The sequence below is a fragment of the Sinocyclocheilus grahami genome, unplaced genomic scaffold (genome assembly GCF_001515645.1).
Source record: "Sinocyclocheilus grahami isolate Dianchi unplaced genomic scaffold, SAMN03320097.WGS_v1.1 scaffold581.1, whole genome shotgun sequence".
Lineage (NCBI taxonomy): Eukaryota > Metazoa > Chordata > Actinopteri > Cypriniformes > Cyprinidae > Sinocyclocheilus > Sinocyclocheilus grahami.
The window spans coordinates 339,536-360,455 of NW_015505760.1; the positions used below are offsets into that span (position 1 = coordinate 339,536).

General features: G+C 36.8%; 2 protein-coding genes across 3 annotated transcripts; both read left to right on the plus strand.

The window, feature by feature from the left end:
* The first annotated feature begins 15 nt into the window (after positions 1-15).
* Positions 16-4,243, plus strand: LOC107556851 (tripartite motif-containing protein 16-like). Its single transcript, XM_016240090.1, has 6 exons — positions 16-99; positions 1,585-1,680; positions 1,781-2,014; positions 2,206-2,359; positions 2,531-2,590; positions 3,695-4,243. The coding sequence occupies exons 1-6, from the start codon at positions 16-18 to the stop codon at positions 4,222-4,224; spliced, it is 1,158 nt and encodes a 385-aa protein (XP_016095576.1). The 3' UTR covers positions 4,225-4,243.
* Positions 4,244-5,890: 1,647 nt separating this feature from the next.
* paxbp1 (PAX3 and PAX7 binding protein 1) lies at positions 5,891-20,469 on the plus strand. 2 transcript variants are annotated; one of them, XM_016240102.1, is made up of 18 exons: positions 5,891-6,282; positions 6,791-6,919; positions 7,425-7,616; positions 7,911-8,129; positions 8,385-8,485; positions 9,249-9,472; positions 9,904-10,093; positions 12,697-12,820; positions 13,646-13,748; positions 15,969-16,084; positions 16,175-16,374; positions 16,466-16,616; positions 16,727-16,848; positions 17,497-17,573; positions 17,717-17,783; positions 17,890-18,036; positions 18,172-18,326; positions 19,923-20,469. In XM_016240102.1, exons 1-18 carry the CDS (start codon positions 6,003-6,005, stop codon positions 20,038-20,040), a joined length of 2,715 nt encoding a protein of 904 aa, XP_016095588.1. In that variant the 5' UTR covers positions 5,891-6,002; the 3' UTR covers positions 20,041-20,469. The 2 variants fall into 2 exon arrangements, with proteins under 2 accessions (XP_016095588.1, XP_016095589.1); XM_016240103.1 differs by having other exon boundaries at positions 7,434-7,616.
* Positions 20,470-20,920: the final 451 nt, after the last annotated feature.

Below are 20,920 nucleotides of genomic sequence, written 5' to 3' on the forward strand. Positions count from 1 at the left end.
CAGTCATGAGCCATGATGACAGCCTTCTGGGATTCACACACCCATGAAATTCATGGCAAGCCCTTCCCTGCTGGAAGAATCCATCTGAGATGGCTTGCTGTAATATGGTAGCTGGTTTGTAGTTGGTCATTAGCTGATTCAAGCTGGCCATTAGCTGGTGCAAACTGGTCAATCATCTTGGAATAGCAATAAACAAGCCATCTTGTCACACTAGTTTAAAGTGGCCAAGATGATTTTGAACATGGACAACCAGTTAACAACCAGCTTGCACCAGCTAATGACCAGCTAGGAACCAGCTATCATGCTCCAAAACACAGCTACTTGGTTTTAACATAAGTTTTAACAGAGTTTTAATATAAAATGGTTTGGCTGATGAATGAATATCCATAATTGCATTTCAGTTGTCTATATAAGAATGTCATTCTATCTGAATGATAAAATGAGATATCTGCTATTATAGCCTACTAATTGTGTATTTGAGGTTTGTGATACAATAAATAATTATTGAGGGGAGAGGTCCCATAAAATGTTTTGTCCCAGGCCCTGTGAACTTTAGCAATGACCCTGCTATCTCCAGTATTACAAATATTAATATAGTTAACATTGAATATTTTCTACAACACAAAAATACCCAATATTTTGACATTTTTATGTCTATTTTAAAGTTACAGAACTATGGGAAGCACATTACCGAAAAAAAAATCATGCTTTGGTAAATCATAATTATGAAATAAAAATCATAGGTCACAAGTCATAATTATAAGATTAAAAAGTCAAAATTATACTATAAAATTCACAATCATGGCAAAAATTGAAATGATGACATTAAAAGTCAATTATGGTCATTTTGTCTTCTAATTTAAACATTTTGTAATATTTTGACTTTTTATGTAATAATTAGGACTTAGCAAGTCATTGCTAGTTATTATTATTAATAAGTCATTGCTTATTATTATTATTATTATTATTATTATGACTTGTATGCAGGTTATTTTTAGTTGTACTATAGGTAATATATAGGTACTTTAGGTACTATAGGTAATAAAGATAAAATAATAATAATAAAATCATTAAACAAAAACATTTTTGTTACTTGTTAACTGAAATAAAACATTGTATTCATGCTAGTTGCCAAGGCAACATTTCACATTTTTATTTAGTTGATGTGCTACTGTAAACTTGATGTACTAAAATAACAAAAAACTAAAAAATATACAGTAAGATGATATTTAAATACTTAAGCTTCCTGATATTAATTTTAGGGAGAAATAAACATAAAATGCAGTGCAATACAGTGATGACTGAGATGTAAAAGTTCCTCAAAAGCCTGATATATCATATATGACTCACATTTTAACACGATTTTCCTAAAAAAAAAAAAAGATGTATGAATAATCAAGTGAACCTATGTTGTTTCAGTCCAGTAAATGTTCATCTTGAAACATTAATAACAATATAAAAGTTATTTGGCACCAGTGGTCTGTATGATTGTATGAAATGAAACCCAGGCTGAGTTTTGAAAATCTCATAGGAACTGATATTGAAGAACATTTCTCAGTTTACTGTTCATTCTTTGTTCAACAGGGGCGATTAGAGGAAATACGCAGACAATACACTGAGGAAATCCAGCAGAACGAGCAAAAACTTCAGGAGCTTAGAAAGGCTGTGGATTCTCACAAGGTGAGTTTTTAGAGGAGAACTGGAAAAGGTTAACATGGAAGTCCAGTGTCGGGCCACTTTCCATCCTGTCTGAGAACCCTGGCTTTGTGTGTCCTAACAGCGCTCCGCTCAGGCAGCAGTGGATTACAGTGAGAGGATCTTCACCGAACTGATCCACTCCATTGAGAGAAGACGTTCTGAGGTCACACAGCTGATCAGAGCTCAGGAAAAGGCTGCAGTGAATCAAGCTGAAAAGCTCTTGAAGAGACTGGAGTCATCAATTGATTTACTGAAGAGGAGAGACACGGAGCTGGAGCAGTTGTCACACACAGACGATCACATCCATTTCCTTCAGGTGACAGGATCCTGATATTAAAGAGGACTTTTACTCATTTTATTTATTGATAAGTTCTTTAACCAATAATATAAGGATTTAATCTGTGTAACATTTATGTAGAGTAGAATTATCATTGAAATCCTGCAAAAAGTCGATTTCATTTATTTAAGTTTGATGACTTTATTGTAGTTCTGTTTTTGTGTCTGTAGAATTTTAGGCCTCCTGTTTTGCTTTATGTGAACATACTCAACATCACTGTCAGTTCCCAGCTCTCTTTTGATAATATTGGAAAATCTGTCTCTCTGCTGAGAGGGATACTGGAAGATTTCTGTAAAGAGGAGATGGAACGGATTTCTGCTAGAGGTAAAATACTGGTGACCTGATGCATCCTTGCAACTTATAGGTGTGATGTATACAATTTATAGATATATTTAACAACTATAACATATAGTTCTCATGTTGTATAAATGTTTAAACTGTATATTTGAAATACATTTGCATAAAAACATCACACTTTTCCATTGGTCTCCATAGTGAAATACATCCAGATCACTGCCACCAATAATCCCAAGACTAGGGAGGAGTTCTTACAATGTAGGTGTTCTATCCATCTGTCTATATGTCTGTCTGTCTGTCTGTCGATCTATCTACATGTATGGAATGATGTTTTATAATTTTCTTTATCTCAATCTCTCTGTCTCTGTCTGTCTATCTATGTCTGTCTGTCTGTCTGTCTATCTATGTATGTATGTCTGTCTGTCTGTCTGTCTGTCTATCTAACTCTGTCTGTTTGTCTGTCTGTCTATCTCTGTCTGTCTGTCTGTCTATCTTTCTATATATCTATGTCTGTCTGTCTGTCTGTCTGTCTATCTTTGTCTGTCTGTCTGTCTGTATCTATCTATCTATCTATCTATTTATCTATGTCTGTCTGTCTGTCTATCTTTCTATATATATCTATCTATGTCTGTCTGTCTGTCTGTCTGTCTATCTATCTTTGTCTGTCTGTATCTATCTATCTATCTATCTATTTATCTATGTCTGTCTGTCTGTCTATCTTTCTATATATGTCTGTCTATCTATCTATCTTTGTCTGTCTGTCTGTCTGTCTGTCTGTCTGTCTATCTCTGTCTGTCTGTCTATCTATCTTTGTCTGTCTGTCTATCTATCTATCTATCTATCTATCTATCTATCTATCTATCTATCTATCTATCTATGTCTGTCTGTCTGTCTGTCCGTCCGTCCGTCCGTCCGTCCGTCCATCCATCTATCTATGTCTATCTGTCTGTGTTTCTTCATTTACAGGAAAACAAATTATTTTCCTGAATGCCATTCTTTCTTTGACACAAAAGTATTAAACATCATTCCATACAAATTCACTACATAGTATTATTTACATATTCTTAAATAATTAATTGATTAATAGTATAAAGCCCATTAATTCTTGATTACATAAATTTGTCTACAGTAATACAAGTTTTCTTTCTTTTTTTGTCTTATTGTTCACTACTCATTGAACAAAGATTAAACACGATTGAAATATTACAAACAATCTTTTTTATTTGAATACATTTAAAATTAATAAAAAATTAATTCATTTTAATTTTATTAATTTTACTGTTTCATTCTTTATGTTTATTTCTAATCTGTGTATTTCTTTATAATATATATGTATGTTTCTTATTATTTTATTTCTTTCAGCTTCCTGTCAACTCAGTCTGGATCCAAACACAGCAAATACCCACCTCCATCTGTCTCAGAGGAACACTGTAGTTACTTATACTGACAAAGGCCAGCTGTGTATTGCACATCCAGACAGATTTAAAGTCAGCCCTCAAGTGTTGTGTAGAGAGAGTGTGTGTGGACGTGCGTACTGGGAGGTTGAGTGGAGTGGGAATTGTTGGGTGGGAATATCAGTGTCTTATAAGAGCTTCGACAGGAAGGGTGTCGAGGGTGAGTTTGGATTTAATGATCAATCCTGGACATTGCGAAACACTAACTTAGATCTGTTATTCACACATAATTCTGCACACAGTAAAATCGTGGCACCCCTACAGTCCTCTAGAATAGGAGTGTATGTGGATCACAGTGCAGGGACTCTGTCCTTCTACAGCGTCTCTGACACAATGACCCTTCTCAAAAGAGTCAAGACCATATTCACTCAGCCTCTCTATCCTGGCTTTACGGTTTTAAGAGGATCAAGTGTGAAACTATGTGATCTAACTACATAGATGAGGCAGTGTGATTCAGAAATAGTATTATCACATCAATATTGTATTATATTGATATCAGTGTTGTTATTGTTAACTAGAACTGTTAAAGCTATTGTATTCATTATCTGACTGAAATAAAGTACAAACATCAGGTGAAAAACTTAAACTTGAAAAATTAGAAATGTTGCCTGAAATAAAGTTTAGTAAACATACATTAAACGTAACTAACCTAAAAACAAACATACAAAATGATACTAAAACTTAAAGTAAATTTAACATGAAAACTGAACATGTATAAAAAAACCAATTCAAAAGTTAATAAATACTATAACAGAATATAAATAATACTAAACAAACAATAGTATACGAGTAAAAGCTGTCACTGCAGTCCTTCATCATGTGTGTTTTAAAATGTGTAACTCTGAAATTGAGTTATTCTGGATATTTACTCTCCATACTTCACCTATGGGTATAAATGCTGATGCTATAGAGTGACATTATTAATGTATTGTATTTCAGTCTATTGCAATATGACGTGAGTAAAATTTTGTTTTGAGATAACCTTTCTACAAGATGTTTCTACTATGATGTGTTACGACATTTTGTGATTGATCATATGTTGTTTTTAAATGAGGTTGTGCCTGAATATTTTTGTATGCCTGATGAAGGTCATAGGACCGAAACATTGTTAATAAAGTATATATGTGCAGTTGATAGTGTGCAGAATTGTTGAGGTGTTTTGTATTTGGCCTTGGTTTGGTCTGTGTCCCTAAGCACATATCAGTTACCTACAGGTGTGTGAGGTTAATTGTTAATTAACTCATTTTTAACATTTTGTTTGCCTTATAACAATATTTCCAATTTCAAATTATCATATGAAATAAAAAACAGTTGTGTTCTTTCAGTATATTTATTTTCCATTTCCTCACGAATACACACTTTAAATAAAAAGAATATTTTGAAATCATCTTTTTATGTTAATCTGTGCTTATTTGATAACTGTTTTATGTACTATTTGGGTTTATGTGTATGCTTTATTTTTTAAGATTAACTGTTTTTTCCAAGCCATGTTAGATGCCAGTTTTTCCTGTCATAACTAGGCAAGATTTGATTTCAAAAACAGTATCATAGCTATTAAACTATTCCTTGTTTGGTTTTACATCTGTATTTAACCTCCGAACGATCTCAAAGTAAAAAGAGGTGCTATACGTCTGCTTTTGTGGTGGCTGTGCTTTAAAATTAAATTATTATCATCTTAATTCAAGTGGTGAAGGATTCTGACAGTAATCAGCGTTGAGTCCTACTGTAAGATTAATCCTGCCTGCTTTAAATGTTTGAAAATGATTAATAGTTGAAAGCATTAGAAATGTAGAAAAGTAATCAGTTACATTACTTTAATAAAGTAATTGAAATAGTTACACTCCTACTTATTAGCCTACATTTTAGATTTGGGTAACTTGTAACCTAGGCTAATACATTTCCGAAGTAACCTTCCCAACACTGATCATTAGTTACTGAAAATAAATTACAGGTTTTTTTTTTTTTTTATAATGTTTGCAGGTAATCTCGTATGAATACATTACCAACACTTGGAAAATTGTTCGAGCACCTCTCCTCTAGATGGCAGCAGCGAGGTCCCGATGCCGCTCAGCAAATCTTAACATCCACAGAGGTACATAAACGTTTCCGCCAAAGGCAAAATGGTGGACTTGTTATCAACATTGGCGCCCTGCAAAAACCTAAACATCAGTCTGTACACACTCTACTAGAGGCGTTGCACACTACGTTACATCACCATGTTTAAGAAAGCCAAGAGGTGCAATTTCAGACGGAGGAATGACTCTGAAGATGAGGAGAAAGAGGAGGACCAGCAGTCCGGCGGGCCCGGGGCTGAAGACTCGGCGAACCCGAGGGAGTCCACCAGCACCACCGGCCCCGCTCCTGCAGCAAACACGCTCAACAATCACGGAAACGGGTTTCAGCTCGGTGCTGTCAAGTTCAACAAAGAGAAGAAGAGAAAGATTGAGAACCGAGAGGAACCTAAAGCGAGTCTGCTGAGCTTCCGCGATGATGAAGGCGCGTATGAACTGCCATGGAAGACACATATGAAAACTTAACGTTTCACAAATGATTCGTGTTAGAGTTTTGCAGTGTAGTTAACCATCTGATTGCAGTCTATTGAAATTCTATAACAGTTCGTGTCATTAAAGTGACAGCCACTAACCGAAAAACACGAGCTATTTAGCACATGAAATTAGCTAGTAATACTGACCAATTAGGACTCTGCATATGTGAATATAACAAATGATTGGCTAAAGACCAATATGGTAATATTACAATGATTAAGTAAGAGTCGGGATTTCAATGTTACGGAAATATGAAATAATATGGAGAATTTTAAAACTGCTTTTAAAAAATTGAATGTTTTTTTTTATACCCTTATTAATTAATCATAAAAAAAGAAAAGGTCATGTTAATTAATTGATCAAAAAGTGTGAGGACCCTGAAAAATACTTTGCAATGTAACTCCTAGTGAATTGCACTGATAATTTCATGCATTTCACTATGTATCTGTCACTGTTAGATGAGACTGAAGTGTTCCGTGTGAAGAAATCCAACCACAGCAAGAAGATTGTCAAGCAGCTGAAGAAAGAATACAAGGATGATTTGGAAAAGACCGACAGTGCCATACAGGATCAAAACACACGCATTGGTACAATAATTTTTTTTTGTCATGATATCGGTCATGCATGTTTATAGATCAAAGTCAGGGGACTGCTTTTTATTTTGAGGAAAACATCTAATTAAATAAATGTTTTAAAAAAAAATTCATGTAGTTTCTAAAAAAAAAAAAAAGTGCATTCTCATCAGAAAGAAGCATTAATGAATTTTTCTTAGAGAATTGCATACATTGTAACCAAAAAAAAAAAAAGTTAAAACTTGTAAATAAAGCGATTACTATAAAATATTAAATTTTTACAAGAAAATGCTATTTTGGTTTTTCTACTTCAAAGTTCAATTCAATGCGCTACTTTCTGTTTCTTTGTACATGCTTGCGCACCAAATTTTTTACAATGTGTGACCCCATTTGTTCTAGGGTTATTTTTCTTCCATTGTAGTTTAGACCCTAAAAGTATTACAAACCCTCAGAAATCTTTACCACTAGACCATCTAGCTAGTTCAAGATTACATAGTAAGTTTGTATTATCGCTCACCAGTTTGTCCAGGTGGACCTGCTCAGAATTTGTCAATTAAAGAGGAGCCCTTGGAGGGCAGCAGAGCCAGCAGTGAACAGGGAGAAGAAGAAATGGAGGTGGACAGCAATGAGGAACAGGAGGAGGATGGTGAGCAAAGGCCTGCGGGTGGAGCGTTTAGCCAAACTCTGTCGGCTCTCAGCTCACTCAGACCAGGTGAGAGCTCCCATCAATCTAGACCGGACATGTAGAGCAAGTCACAGGACCAGCGTCAGCATGATTAAGCTGTTTTTGCTTTTTAAACGCTTCGAGAACAGTCATACAGGGCTGGAACCTGCTGATGGTTATTGTGGTTAAACATTGAGTGTTGTTAAACACTGCATTTGATCAAATCCCCGTTTTTAAATGGCAAAAGCTTTTAGTCCATTTAGGTTCTTTCTGGTTAAACTAAGTCATGTGAAAATAAGTCATTGTGTTTACGGCAACAATAACTGTCATACGTTTCAACAGGCGAGATCCCCGACGCGGCCTTTATTCATGCTGCTCGTAAACGTAGGCAGATGGCTCGAGAGCTCGGGGGAGAAGCTCCGCTGGTCGAGAATGAGGCTACAAACAAGCGCCTCACTCATGAAGATGAGAACGACGGCAGTGATGATGAAGACGAGAAGAGAATCGTCTTCAGTGGAGTCAAGATGAAGAGTCAGAGGCAGAAAATAGCGGAGGAGATCGGTCAGTGAATGAAGCTCAGAGCTAGTCGTCTGAAGCTCCTATTTATGTAGAATTTTAGGAATCCCCATTCACCAGCTCTCCAGACAGACTGTCCTTGTAATAAATGTCATGTCACGTTGAATATGTCACAAAAAAGACTGAATTACTATGAATAGGGCTTTTGTTGGAAATCACATACTGGAAAAGATGTGCAGTGAACCACGGTCTGACCTTAGTGTTTGTTTTGAATGTGTGTGTGTATGTGTTGGGGTTCAGGTATTGAATGCAGTGATGATGAAGCTCTAAATGATGGGCAGGATGAGGAAATGAGTCGCTGGGAGCAGGAGCAGATCAGGAAGGGCATTAGCATCCCACAGGTGAGTTGGCACAATAACAACAATTCCCATTTTTCACCTCTTAAAAATGGTCAATGCTTATTTCAATAGAACAACTAAAATTTTATTTGACACATTTCTTTATTTTAAAAGAAAAAACTATGGCATGTAACATTCAAGGAAAGAAATTAAGATCAGTGAATATTTTTGGACAATTTTTTTGTCAGTATTGAATAATTAATCAGTAACACAATAGACAGTCATTTTTCTTTCTTTCTTTCTCTCTCTCTAAACAGTGTATACATATTTGGGGTCAATAAGATTTAAAAATATATATTTATGCTTTTATTCTGCAAGGATGCATTAAATTGATCAAAAGTGACCGTAAAGACATTCATAATGTTAAGAAAGATTCCTATTTAAAATAAATGCTGTTCTTTTTAACTTTGTTCATCAGATAATCCCAAAAAATGTATCATGGTTTCCACAAAAATATTAAGCAGCTTTTTGTTTTATTGTTTTCAACATACAATAATAATCATAAATGTTTCTCGAGCACCAAATTAACATTAGAATGTGACAAATTCAGCTTTGACCTCACATGAATAAATTACATATTTAAATCTATTGAAATAGAAAACACTTATGTTTTAACTGTGTTTTTGATTAAATAAATGCAGTCTTCAAAAAAATGTAAAACAATTCTGACCCCAAACTATTGAATGGCAGTGTAATTAACACACAGAGTGTGTGTATGTTGAGACACTGATCCTTTTAATGGCATATGCTTTCTTTAATATTTTAGGTCCCAACCACCCAATCCGAGGATCCAACTATGTATTACCAAGGCAGTTATGATGCACAGTCATATGGAGCATCCTACACCATTCCCTTTAGCTACGCTGCCACAGTTGGAGCAGACAACAGCAAGCCTTTGAAAGCAGAGCCTTCAGTTCCAAGTTATCCCATTCCCTCTTGTGACCTGACCCCTATAACCACAGATCTGGTAAAGAAACGTCTCAAAGACAGGTACGGTCTGAACTGCCTGCTCATCGGTGGCCATTGTAACCCCTCAAAATGAAGTGCAGATCTGCCCAGTTGGATTTTCCTAGGATTTTGAATGTAGAAACACTAGTTTATTTTTCCCAGATAAATTTGATGCACGTCCCATAAATGTTCACAACTCTCATATTGCACCTTGGACTTCCAGCGTAGTGATAAGGCACATTGATCCTGGTTAATTCTAGCTATCGCGTGCAATATTTCAGCTCCATGTTAGGCTGAAGTGTAATATTTCATCCTAAAGGTGGTGTAATTTGCAGATGCTAAAATCTGCAATTGTTTTACAGACTCAATTGTATATTTTTGACAAAACCATCTTCATCAGGACATGTGCGGCCCTAGTGATGTCCCCATACATCACTAATAATAAATCTCTCTTTGACTCCCCTGTGTGCCAGGCTGAGCTTCATGCGCCATGGGCACGATTCCAATGCCCGGCGCTTTGAGCAGATCCAGGAGGAGCTGGAGGCCTCCAAAAAGACCATCCAGCTCCTGGAGGGCTCCTCACAGGAGGCCGCAGACAAATATAGATTCTTGCAAGAAATGCGAGGGTATGTTGGAGACTTGCTTGAGTGTTTCAGTGAAAAGGTAAGAATGAATGCATTTGTTTTTAAAGTTGCTGCCGTTTTTTCACTGACTTGCATTTTTGTTTGTTTGTTTATTTTTTTCCCAATCTTGGTACTGTATTTCTTTGTGATTGATTTTGAAGTTTATTGAATGTTGCCTGTGTCAGCATTGTGTAGTTAATTAGAATTTAAAAATATTTGAAACTAAAATGACCTTACTTCATATACTCATAGTTCATGTTTAAGATGATCATTTACAAAACTATGCATTTTCAACAGTCCACCAGGTCATATTTTTATCAGCTCATAGATTATGGTGTAATCTTCCATCTTTTTCCCACAGCAAGATGCATCAAGAGATGGTTTTTCAGCTATAAAGAGGCACTATATACACAATTCATGGTGTCTTTGATGGGGCATGGAGAACAGATCATCAAAAGTGTTATTAGTTGGGAAATTTTCTCACTTTATTTAGAAAGTCATAGGTCATACTGCCTTTTTGTGTGAGACTTCCAATTTGTTAGATGCTAGGTAGCTAACTAGCAAGTTGGTAGTGTCGTTGGACCGTTTTTAAAAATACTGAAAGTAATAAATGGTCAAAAGGTAAATCTTTATCAAAAAGGACTATAATGCACTTACTGTAAAGCTTACTGCCTTTAAAGGGCTAGTTCACCCAAAAATTAGCTTGTGTTTTACTTACCCTTGAAGCATCCTAGGTGTATATGACTTTCTTCTTTCAGACGAATCCAGTCGGAGTTATACAAAATTGTCTTTGATCTTTCAAGCTGTTTAATGGCACTCAGCGGGTGTTGCAGTTGAACAGTCCACAAGTCGTCAAATAAAGCTCGCGCATTCATAATAAAACGTGCCACAGACGGCTCCGGGGGTTATCTCTTTGGTTTGGAGACTTTAGTCTTTGCAACTTCAGGGATCTTATCTATGCACTATCAGCTTGTAACACTCCAAAGAGAAAGGAAAACTTGAAATCGCTCTTTGGAGTGTTACAAGCTCTTGGTGCTAAAGTCTCAAATCCAAAGTGCGTGCGTGCGTGCGAGCGAGAGAGAGAGAGAGGGGGGGTCACATCACAGTGGAGTCAGCTGTCTTAACCGTGGCTTGTGTACTGCAAACATACCAGCTTCATCACTGTGTCTGTCACGCGACTCTGTTCCCCTTTCGGGCTCTGTCTTTACATTTATTTTGAAAGATGAAGCTCGCGGTTATGGTAAGGGGCGTTACATTTTCCGACGAGTGCTTGCGGTGTTCGGCCACTGGGTCAGCTGGCCAATCAGAGCAGACTGAAGGAGGAACTTTGTAGAAAACGAAGCGTTTGAGAGAGGCCTACAATAATGTACAGTATTTGAAAAATAATGTGTTTTTTGAACATTAAAGCATGTCAACATATTCTGTTACACCAAATACACAAAATAATGATCTTTAAAAAAGCATCATATGACCCCTTTAATATAACTCCGACTGGACTCGTCTGAAAGAAGAAAGTCATATACACACAGGATGCTTCGAGGGTAAGTAAAACTAATTTAAATTTTTGGAATTAAGTTTTTTTCATTAAAGGGAAAGTTCACCCAAAAATGAAAATTGTCATTAATTACTCACCCTCATGTCTCTCCAAACCTGTAAGACCTTTTTTCATCTTCAGAACACAAATTAAGATATTTTTGATGAAATTAGACAACGACACTACTACCATGTTCAAGGCCCAGAAAGGTAGTAAGGACATTATTAAAATATTAGTCGATGTGCCATTCGTGGTTCAACCTGAGGACTGGCACGGAAGAGAATAATTTTTTTTTTTATTATTATTTTAAAAAGACGTTATTTTTGGGGAGTTTTTTTTTGTGCACAAAAAGTATTCTCGTAGCTTCATAAAATTACGGTTGAAGCACTGATGTCACATGGACTATTTTAACAATGTCCTTACTACCTTTCTGGGCCTTGAACATGGTAGTAGTGTCGTTGTCTAATTTCATCAAAAATATCTTAATTTGTGTTCTGAAGATGAAAAAAGGTCTTACAGGTTTGGAGAGACATGAGGGTGAGTAATTAATGACAGAATTGTCCTTTTAGGGTTAACCCTTTAAGCTATCAATTAAATCCGGGATGTTAGCTTAATGATTGCATTAGCTTAAGGTTAGCTTGTCCAAAGTATATGTTAATATCTACATAAATTTTTGGTACATGTCTCAGTTTGGTACAAACTGTAGAGTGCAACAGTCAGGTTACAGAAGTAAAAATCCCATTGATTTTCTCCATAGTGGAATATTTGTACTGTTACATTAAATAATAATAATAATAAAAAAAAAATATGTTTGTCAAAAATAACCAACAATGGCTAACTGGAAGTCTTTCACAGAAGTTTCAAACTACTCAGCCAATTTTTTGGGCTCATAATAAGGTAAATAACATGAAGAATTAACACAGGGGGAAGCCAATTTTGATTCCGCTCTAATGGGCTTTATGTCCAGAGCTCATTAATTATGGCTTAATTTGTTCTGCTTTTGCTGCTTACTCTCTCCCATGCCACAGCAGAACACACTGAACCCCTCGTCTCGGTCTCCAGCCCCTTGTCTTTGGTTCAGCTGTCACAAAAAGCATCATATCTTTCAGGTGCCTGTTATTCTGGAGCTAGAGGTCGCCATGCACCAGTTACTTCGGCAGCGGGCGTCCCGTCTCGTCCAGAGAAGACAGGATGATATTAAAGATGAATCGTCGGAGTTTTCCAGCCTTTCAAGTCAGTCCATCTTGAAGGTTTTTATTTTTTATTTGAATGGCCTTGTTTTTTTTTCCTTCACGTTTTTGTTATACAGTTGTGATTAAATGCACATCAGAATAATACACAAAGTCCTGTGTGTGTGTGATTGAGACAAGTGAAAGTGTATGTGGCTTTCGGATGGTGAAAGCTCACTGGCTTCTTATTGGTCAGTGTTTACACTGACATTGCTAAGATGCTGAGCAGGTGAGTGTTTTGGAGGAGAGTTTTCATCTCACCCCAGTCAAATTGAGCAGTTCGATCAAAATCAGCTTCTAGTTGGAAATTAATTCTGATGACATCATTAAAAAGAGGGAAAAAACATATCTGGTTAAAGTTCAACCAAAAATTTAACTTTTGTCACTCTTGTGTTATTCCAAACGTGTATGATTTTCTTTCTTAGAAGACAATATTTTGAAGAATGTTGGCAACTAAACAGTTGCTGGTAGATATTGACTTCCATAATATTCTTTTCCATACTATGGAAGTCAATGGCTACCAGTAACTGTCTGGTTACCAACATTCTTCAAAATATTGTCTTTTGTGTTCAACAGAATAAAGTCATACAGTTTTTGATCTTGAGGTAAATGATGACAATTCAATTTTTGGGTGAAATATCACTGTGCAAGCACTGTGCATGGAGTTAAAATTGTAACAAATTTTTAATTGAAATTTGTGGGCTAATGCACGAACATCTGATATGTTAATGAGTAGGTAATAAGGAGTATCTAATCTGTCATTATAGGCTGTAACAGGGCTGGTGAGCTCAGCTTTACTGTGAGTTAATATCGTTTTTTTCTGTTTCAGGTAAGGCTGTTATGGCCCCTAACTTGGATTCATTCGGTAGAGATCGCACAGCCTATCAGGAGCTGGCCAAGCAGAGGAGGATAGCTGAAAGAGAAGCCAGACGGTATACTTTCACATACATACATGCATGCATACATACATACATATGTATGTGTGTGTCTATTATTTTTATTTATTTAATGACTTTGGTTTAAATAAATTTGGTATAAATTAGTAATCACTTCTGTGTCATTGTTATGCATATTAGTTTTGTACTGTTACTTGTAATGGTCAAAAAATTTTGGAAAACAGCAGAAATGTGGTACGCTTTCAGGTTTTTCTTAAAGGGGTCGTATGATGCTGCTAAAAAGAACATTATTTGGTGTAATGAAATGTGTTTATGCGGTTTAAAGTTTAAAAAATATTTTATTATTTTCCACATATTGTACATTATTGTTTCTCGTCTATGCCCCGCATTTTTGAAACGCGTCAATCTTTACAAAGCTCATCGGTCTGAAAAAGCGAGGTGTGCTGTGATTGGCCAGCTATCCTGTGCGTTGTGATTGGCCAAATACCTCAAGCGTGAGACGGAAATGTTACCCCCCTCACCATACTATGATGCCGTGTCCCAGCCGGAGCGATGACACAAAAACATTAAAACCCATTACAAACGAGGCATTTGTTGCATCCAGTGGGGACATAATTACTGATTATAATGACTTATACTGTCTTTTTACGCGTTGCATTGCATCGTGCCGCGTAAACATAAAACCCTGTCTGCATTTGTGATCAGAGAAATGACAAACAACAAGTGCTACTCCACACTGCCCAAACCTCGCGTTTGAATCATCAGTGGCAAATGATAAAAGAAAACATACTTGCGTGAGTCAGAACTGCCGGCATTTTAGTCTAACGTTACTCTCCCAGGATCAGTAAACAGTCCTCCATAAATGTGCCGGCGATCCACAGCACTAAGTTGATGTATTCCCTCAGCGACCAGCACAGATCAGCTCTAGGCATGACGAAGCGGATATCGTCCTCTTTTGGAAGACCAAACAAAGTAGTTTCGCTTTCACAACGAAACACACAGCGTCTTCACGACATGGCGGCAGCGGCAACAATACTACAGTGAAAATAAAAGATACGCCTTCTTTCTTTGCGTGAACATTTGGGCGGTGTTATGCAAATCTTCCCACATAGTGAGGTAGATATGTGGGGGCGTGTTAGAACGAGCCGTTTTAAGGGGATTGGCAGAGTCTTAACTTTTATAAAGAATATCTCTTTGGATTTGAGACTTTAGTCTTTGCAAATTTACAGATCTTCTTTATGCACCAAGAGCTTGTAACACTCCAAAGAGAAAGGAAAAAATGAAATCGCGTCATATGACCCCTTTAATGTATATCAATACAGTACATTAATACCACTTTTAATAATTACTACTTTTGATATACAGTAATGCATATACGGGACATATGACTATTTACTATTAGCATTTTAAAGGTATAGTTCCCTCAAAAATGAAAATTCTGTCATTAATTACTCGCCCTCATGTTGTTCCGAACCCATAAGACCTTCATTCATCTTCGGAACTCAAATTAAGATATTTTTGATGAAATCCAAGAGCTTTCTGACCCTGCATAGACAGCAACGCAACTACCACGTTCAAGGCACAGAAAGATAGTAAGGACATCGTTAAAACAGTCCATGTGACATCAGTGGTTCAACCTTAATGTTATGAAGCTACAAGAATGCTTTTTGTGTGCAAACAAAACAAAAATAATGACTAATTTATACAATTTCTTCTCTTCCGTGTCATTCTCCGCCACAATTTACGTGTGGTGCTGCTGACGCAGGAGCTGGTGTTCTGATGTAGAACCCAGATGCGCTGCACCTTGTTTACAAGCAGAGGACTGCACACGCATGCACTGTGGTACTCTTGTGAACGTGCATCAAAAAAAAGTATTCTCGCACAAAAAGTATTCTCATAGATTCATAACATTAAGGTTGAACCACTGATGTCACATGGACTGTTTTAACGATGTCCTTACTATCTTTCTGTGCCTTGAACGTGGTAGTTGCGTTGCTGTCTAAGCAGGGTCAGAAAGCTCTTGGATTTCATCAAAAATATCTTGATTTGTGTTCCGAAGATGAACGAAGGTCTTACGGGTTTGGAAAGACATGAGGGTGAGTAATTATCGACAGAATTTTCCTATTTGGATAAACCATCCCTTTAAATAGACTCCAAATTGGATTGATTTAGAAAATCAATACACAGATCTACTCCACTTGAGTTTCTGTGATGTATTTCAGTTATAATGAATTCAGTTTCAACACTTCCTAACAGAACTCGTCGCAGACAAGCTCGAGAGCAGAACGGCAAGAGAGCCGAGCATAAGGAGGGGCTGTCCAGTGATGATGAAGAGACGTCCACTGACATCACCAGCTTCAACTTAGAGAGAGGTGACCAACTTAACTTAAATATGGGAATGACTTTTGCTGGTTAATTTTTTACTCTACTGTCAATTAACAATTCATCTTTTTGATTTCCAGATCGCATTTTAATAGAGTCAAAGAAGGTTTTTGAGGATGTTATGGAGGATTTCCACTCACTGGACAACATAAAGTCTCACTTTGAGACCTGGAGAAAGCTGTATTTTACTTGCTATAGAGACGCCTACATCGGACTGTGTCTGCCCAAACTCTTCAACCCCCTTATTCGACTGCAGCTCATCTCATGGTCTCCACTGGAGGTACAGAGTACACGTTTTTTCCACTTTTTGATGATCTGCTTTGCATCGCCTGAACATTTTTGTCTTAAAGTGCCAAAATTATGCCATGCAGGTGGAGTGTCCTAACTTTGAGTACATGCTGTGGTTTGAGTCTTTGCTCTTCTATGGCTGTGGGGAGCAGAGCGCCCTAAAGAAAGAGGAAGACGTAGATAACAGCCTGCTTCCTGCTATTGTGGAAAGAGTGCTGCTTCCTAAACTAGCAGGTTAGTCTATCCCATCATTATGGCTCAGTTATTTATTTTATACTCAGAACATCTCAAACCCAAATCGCACCCTTAAAACCTGATTTCTGCCCTTCCTGTTGCCCCCTCAGTGCTGATGGATCAGGTGTGGGATCCGCTCTCCAGCAGTCAGACATTCAGACTGGTGACTTTCATGCAGAGGCTGATTAAAGACTATCCCACTGTGCTGCATGGCGACAACCGCAACACACAAGTCAGTGAACAGATGAGACTGGAACGCATTAAAGCCACAGGCTCTTATTTTCGTGTTTGATCTTCATTTAGCCCAAATGTGTATTATATTTGATACTGAAAAATTCTGCCTCTGAATTATTAACATGATACTTTGCTGAAAACCCCGTTATGCACACTGTTCTACATGATTGATAGTTCATACATTTTAGCATGTAACAGGACTTTTAGTGTAATTGTAACCCAACCCCCCCCCCTCCGGTTGTGAGTCATGTCTTTTTTTTGGTGATATCTTTAATGATTTTTATAAACTTATCATTTTTATTAAACAAACATGACTTTTATATTATTAGTAATATTTCAAGATGAATATTTACTGGAGTGAAGCAACATGGGTTTACTTGATTATCCATAAATAAAAAAAATTTAAAATGTTATGTCTCTTATTAAAATGTAGGTGTTTTCCCCCCTTCTTTAAGTGTGAACTCCATATTCTCATTGTCATACTATATGAGCTGTAAAAGCCTGACATTCTTTTTGTCTAGAGGGTCAATAAACTGTATTTTTGACTTCTTTCATAAGTCGGGCTTTACTTGGCTAAATTGTGCTTGATTCTCATAGAGAAAAATTTAAATCTAATATCTTAAGACAAGAATTTGTCTGTTTTCAGGAGCTTCTGAGGACCATAGTCATGCGAATTCGACGGACTCTTGATGATGACATTTTCCTGCCTCTGTTTCCAAAAAAGTGAGTATAAAAGCTGAATCACTCCTGTTGTGTCACCGTTTGTATATGCTGTTCTTTATACACATCATCTAGTTTCCAATCGTGACTAAATATGTTTTGTAAACCAGTGTGTGATCTATAATTTTTGTTTTCTTCCCTGACAGTGTAATGGAGAACAGGAACTCTGGTCCTTACCTCTTTTCCCAGAGACAGTTTTGGTGTTGTGTGAAGGTATGGCTAGTCATGACTCATGCTTATATATTCTTAAGACTTTCTGCTGTCGTTTGAATCAGTTATTTAATATTTTCAAAGATTAAAGACTCTTTCTTGTGTTCAGTTACTTGGGAATATCTTAATATGGGATGGGATCCTGTCTCCGTCAGTGCTGAAGGAGCTCGCCGTGGACAGCACACTAAACCGCTACATTCTCTCAGCCCTGCAGACCACTGACGATAGCGAGGAACATGTGGAAAAATGCCGCAGGGTATGACTTGTCTCCACATTTTTATGTAACAAATCAGTTGTGTAGTTGGGAATTGATATTCATGTGAACACAGTATTTACATACCAATTCCTCCTTCGACTCAAAGCACTTCATTGCTCTCACTGCTGCCCTCAGGTGGTGGAGTGTTTTCCTGTGCAGTGGTTCAGCAGTCTGAAAGGACAGCAGACTCTTCCTCAGCTGGAGAACTTCTGCAGATATTTGAAACACCTGGCCAGCAGTCTTTACCATGGCTGTGTGGCTGGATCAGACGTGGAGAAGAGAAACGTGAGGTAAAGATCGAAATATCGAAAAGATTGTTGTCATTTTTACATTTCAGGTATTGCACTTTAACCAATAAGCACAAATCAATAGAATTTGAACTCGTACAAATTTTTGTATCAGTGAAATTCCTAATAGTAATTCTAATTAGGGATGCACCGAAATTAAAATTCTTGGCCAAAGCCAAACAAAATTAAACACTGGGCCAAAATACTGAACATGGTTTTTTGCGGTTGTTTCCCAATATATTTTGCCAATTTTTTTCACCACTGCATAAATTATCCAAATTTTGTACGTATCACATTGTCACATCCATGCCTTGTAAAAATTCATAAAAATGTTACTAAGCCACTGACGAGTAACTGTTTCAGTGCAGATTTTCCTTGCGCTTTGGAATTTGAACTCTGGCGCCACAAGCTAGCGCAGCGCTGTTTGAATGCATGCGATTTCGTGCATGTATTAGAAAACATAACATTCTTCAGTTTGTTTACTAATTAAGGCCATTTCAGTCATCATACAGTAACCAGCAACAACCACCCTTCCATTCATTGGAGACATGAGATACAGATGCAGCACTAAACGGTCTCTCGCTTTCGGTGCTTGTAATGATTTTGCGTCTTTCTCGGACAGTTTTAAATGCTTCTATATTGCTGACATGTTTGCTGCATTAGCACGACCCTCTATTTGATCACATCACGTCATTGTTCGGTACAATTTATTCAGTCTTTTCGCTTATTCGGCCAAACACCGAAAGAGCTTTTTTTGCTATTTTCGGCCGAATAATTCCGGTTGCCGAACATTCGGTGCATCCCTAATTCCAATAATGGCTGAATGACACTTTCCTTTAAGCTGAACATTTCACATGGAGATCGCTAAACTTCAGCTTACTTATTCATCAGTGTTTTCAGATCATCATTGGTGCTTCCGTAGCGCTAGATTGCAAAATTAATCAAAACACTGGGCAGAAAAGATATCCTTTTAACAGAGTAGCTCTGATTTGGGGATTTGAACTCTTGGTATCTGGCAACCACACGCATGAAAACTCATGTAGTAGTAGAGGCATGTAAATAGGCAAATTTTTTTCAACGAAAATCAAAAGAAATTTTGGTATAGTTTTTATTTTTTCCGTCTTTTTCCGTCAACGATATTGCATGTTGATATAGTCACAGTTATCGTTTATTGACCTTATTCTCATCTCGTCATCGTCACGGGAAGAAAGCTCGTCAGCGAACATTTTCGTCATACTTTTTGTTAACGAAATGAACAGTGCGTGTATGCTCAAAATACATTAAAACCGTAATATTGTGAAATATATATTTTAATTTAAAACAATGATTTACTATTTGGATATATTTTAAAATGTGATTTATTCCTATGATTGCAAAGCTGAGTTTTCAGCGTCATTATTCCAGTCTTCAGTGATCAATGATCCTTCAGGAATCATTCGAATATTTTGATTTGCAAGAGACATTAAACTGACCTTAAACTTTTTTTATTGTTAAATTAAAATTTAGCATTCAAGTATACATGTACATTATATTAATGGCTCTCCAATGTATTTTAACCCATTTATTTTTTATTAATGCAGTTATTGTTTCTCTCTGTAGGGAGCACATAAAGGAGGTGGTTCGGCTTCTGGGACGGCTCAATGCTTTAGACCACGTGATTGCGGTTGCGTCAGAACACGGCATTAAAGATATAAAGACTCTCCTGGAGAACAAATGAAAGGCAAAGCAATGGGATGCGTTTTTGGATGAACCACACCATGTAAATACTGTGAATATTGTACATTTATTTGTGCAGCTGAAGGGTTTCCTTTGGGGACACGTTGGTGGAATCTAGTGATGTCTCTCCTTCAGTACAGTTGAAATCCAATGGACGTGGGTTTGAAGTGCACTCTGCTGCTGTGTTAAGACTTTTGTAATCCCTTTCCTAAAGAGAGGTCACTTCTTTTTACTTCATTTTTATTATTTTTTTTAAATGGATGGATTTTCTTAATGCATCTTTTAAATTGTCCATCACTGCAGTATCATTACCTACAAGAAAAGACCACTTTGCAACTCACACATGGGTTCTGTGCTCTTTCCCTTCCACAAAGACTGCACTAAAGCTGATCTCTGAGAGCAGGTTACTTACTGCATATTGTAATCGTTCGAAAAATATTTATGCACAGCCATGGGTTGAATGATCCAGCATCTGTGCCCATCTTAAAAGCAGAGTTTGAATCGCTCATGTGCCAACCTCATCCCACTATCTTATTTTTTGTTGTTGTTTTCCTGGAACTTGAAATGTTTTATTTGCATAAATAAAGTGTTGTTAATACTGAGGATAAATTCCTTCCTTGATATACAATTGGGTTTAAAAGTATGTTGGAAATTTGGGATTTAAAATATAGGCTGGTTTCTGCTTTAGTAAAAAAAAAAACTGTAGTAATTGTGACTTTACACTTCACAGCTGCATTATAAAATATCACAATTGCAATTTAATTTCTTTAAAGGTATAGTTCTCATAATTGCAACTTTGTATCATGTGGTGTGACTTATTGTAATTGCAACTTGTAATTATGACTTAATATCTCACAATGTCACTTTCTTATTTTTATTTT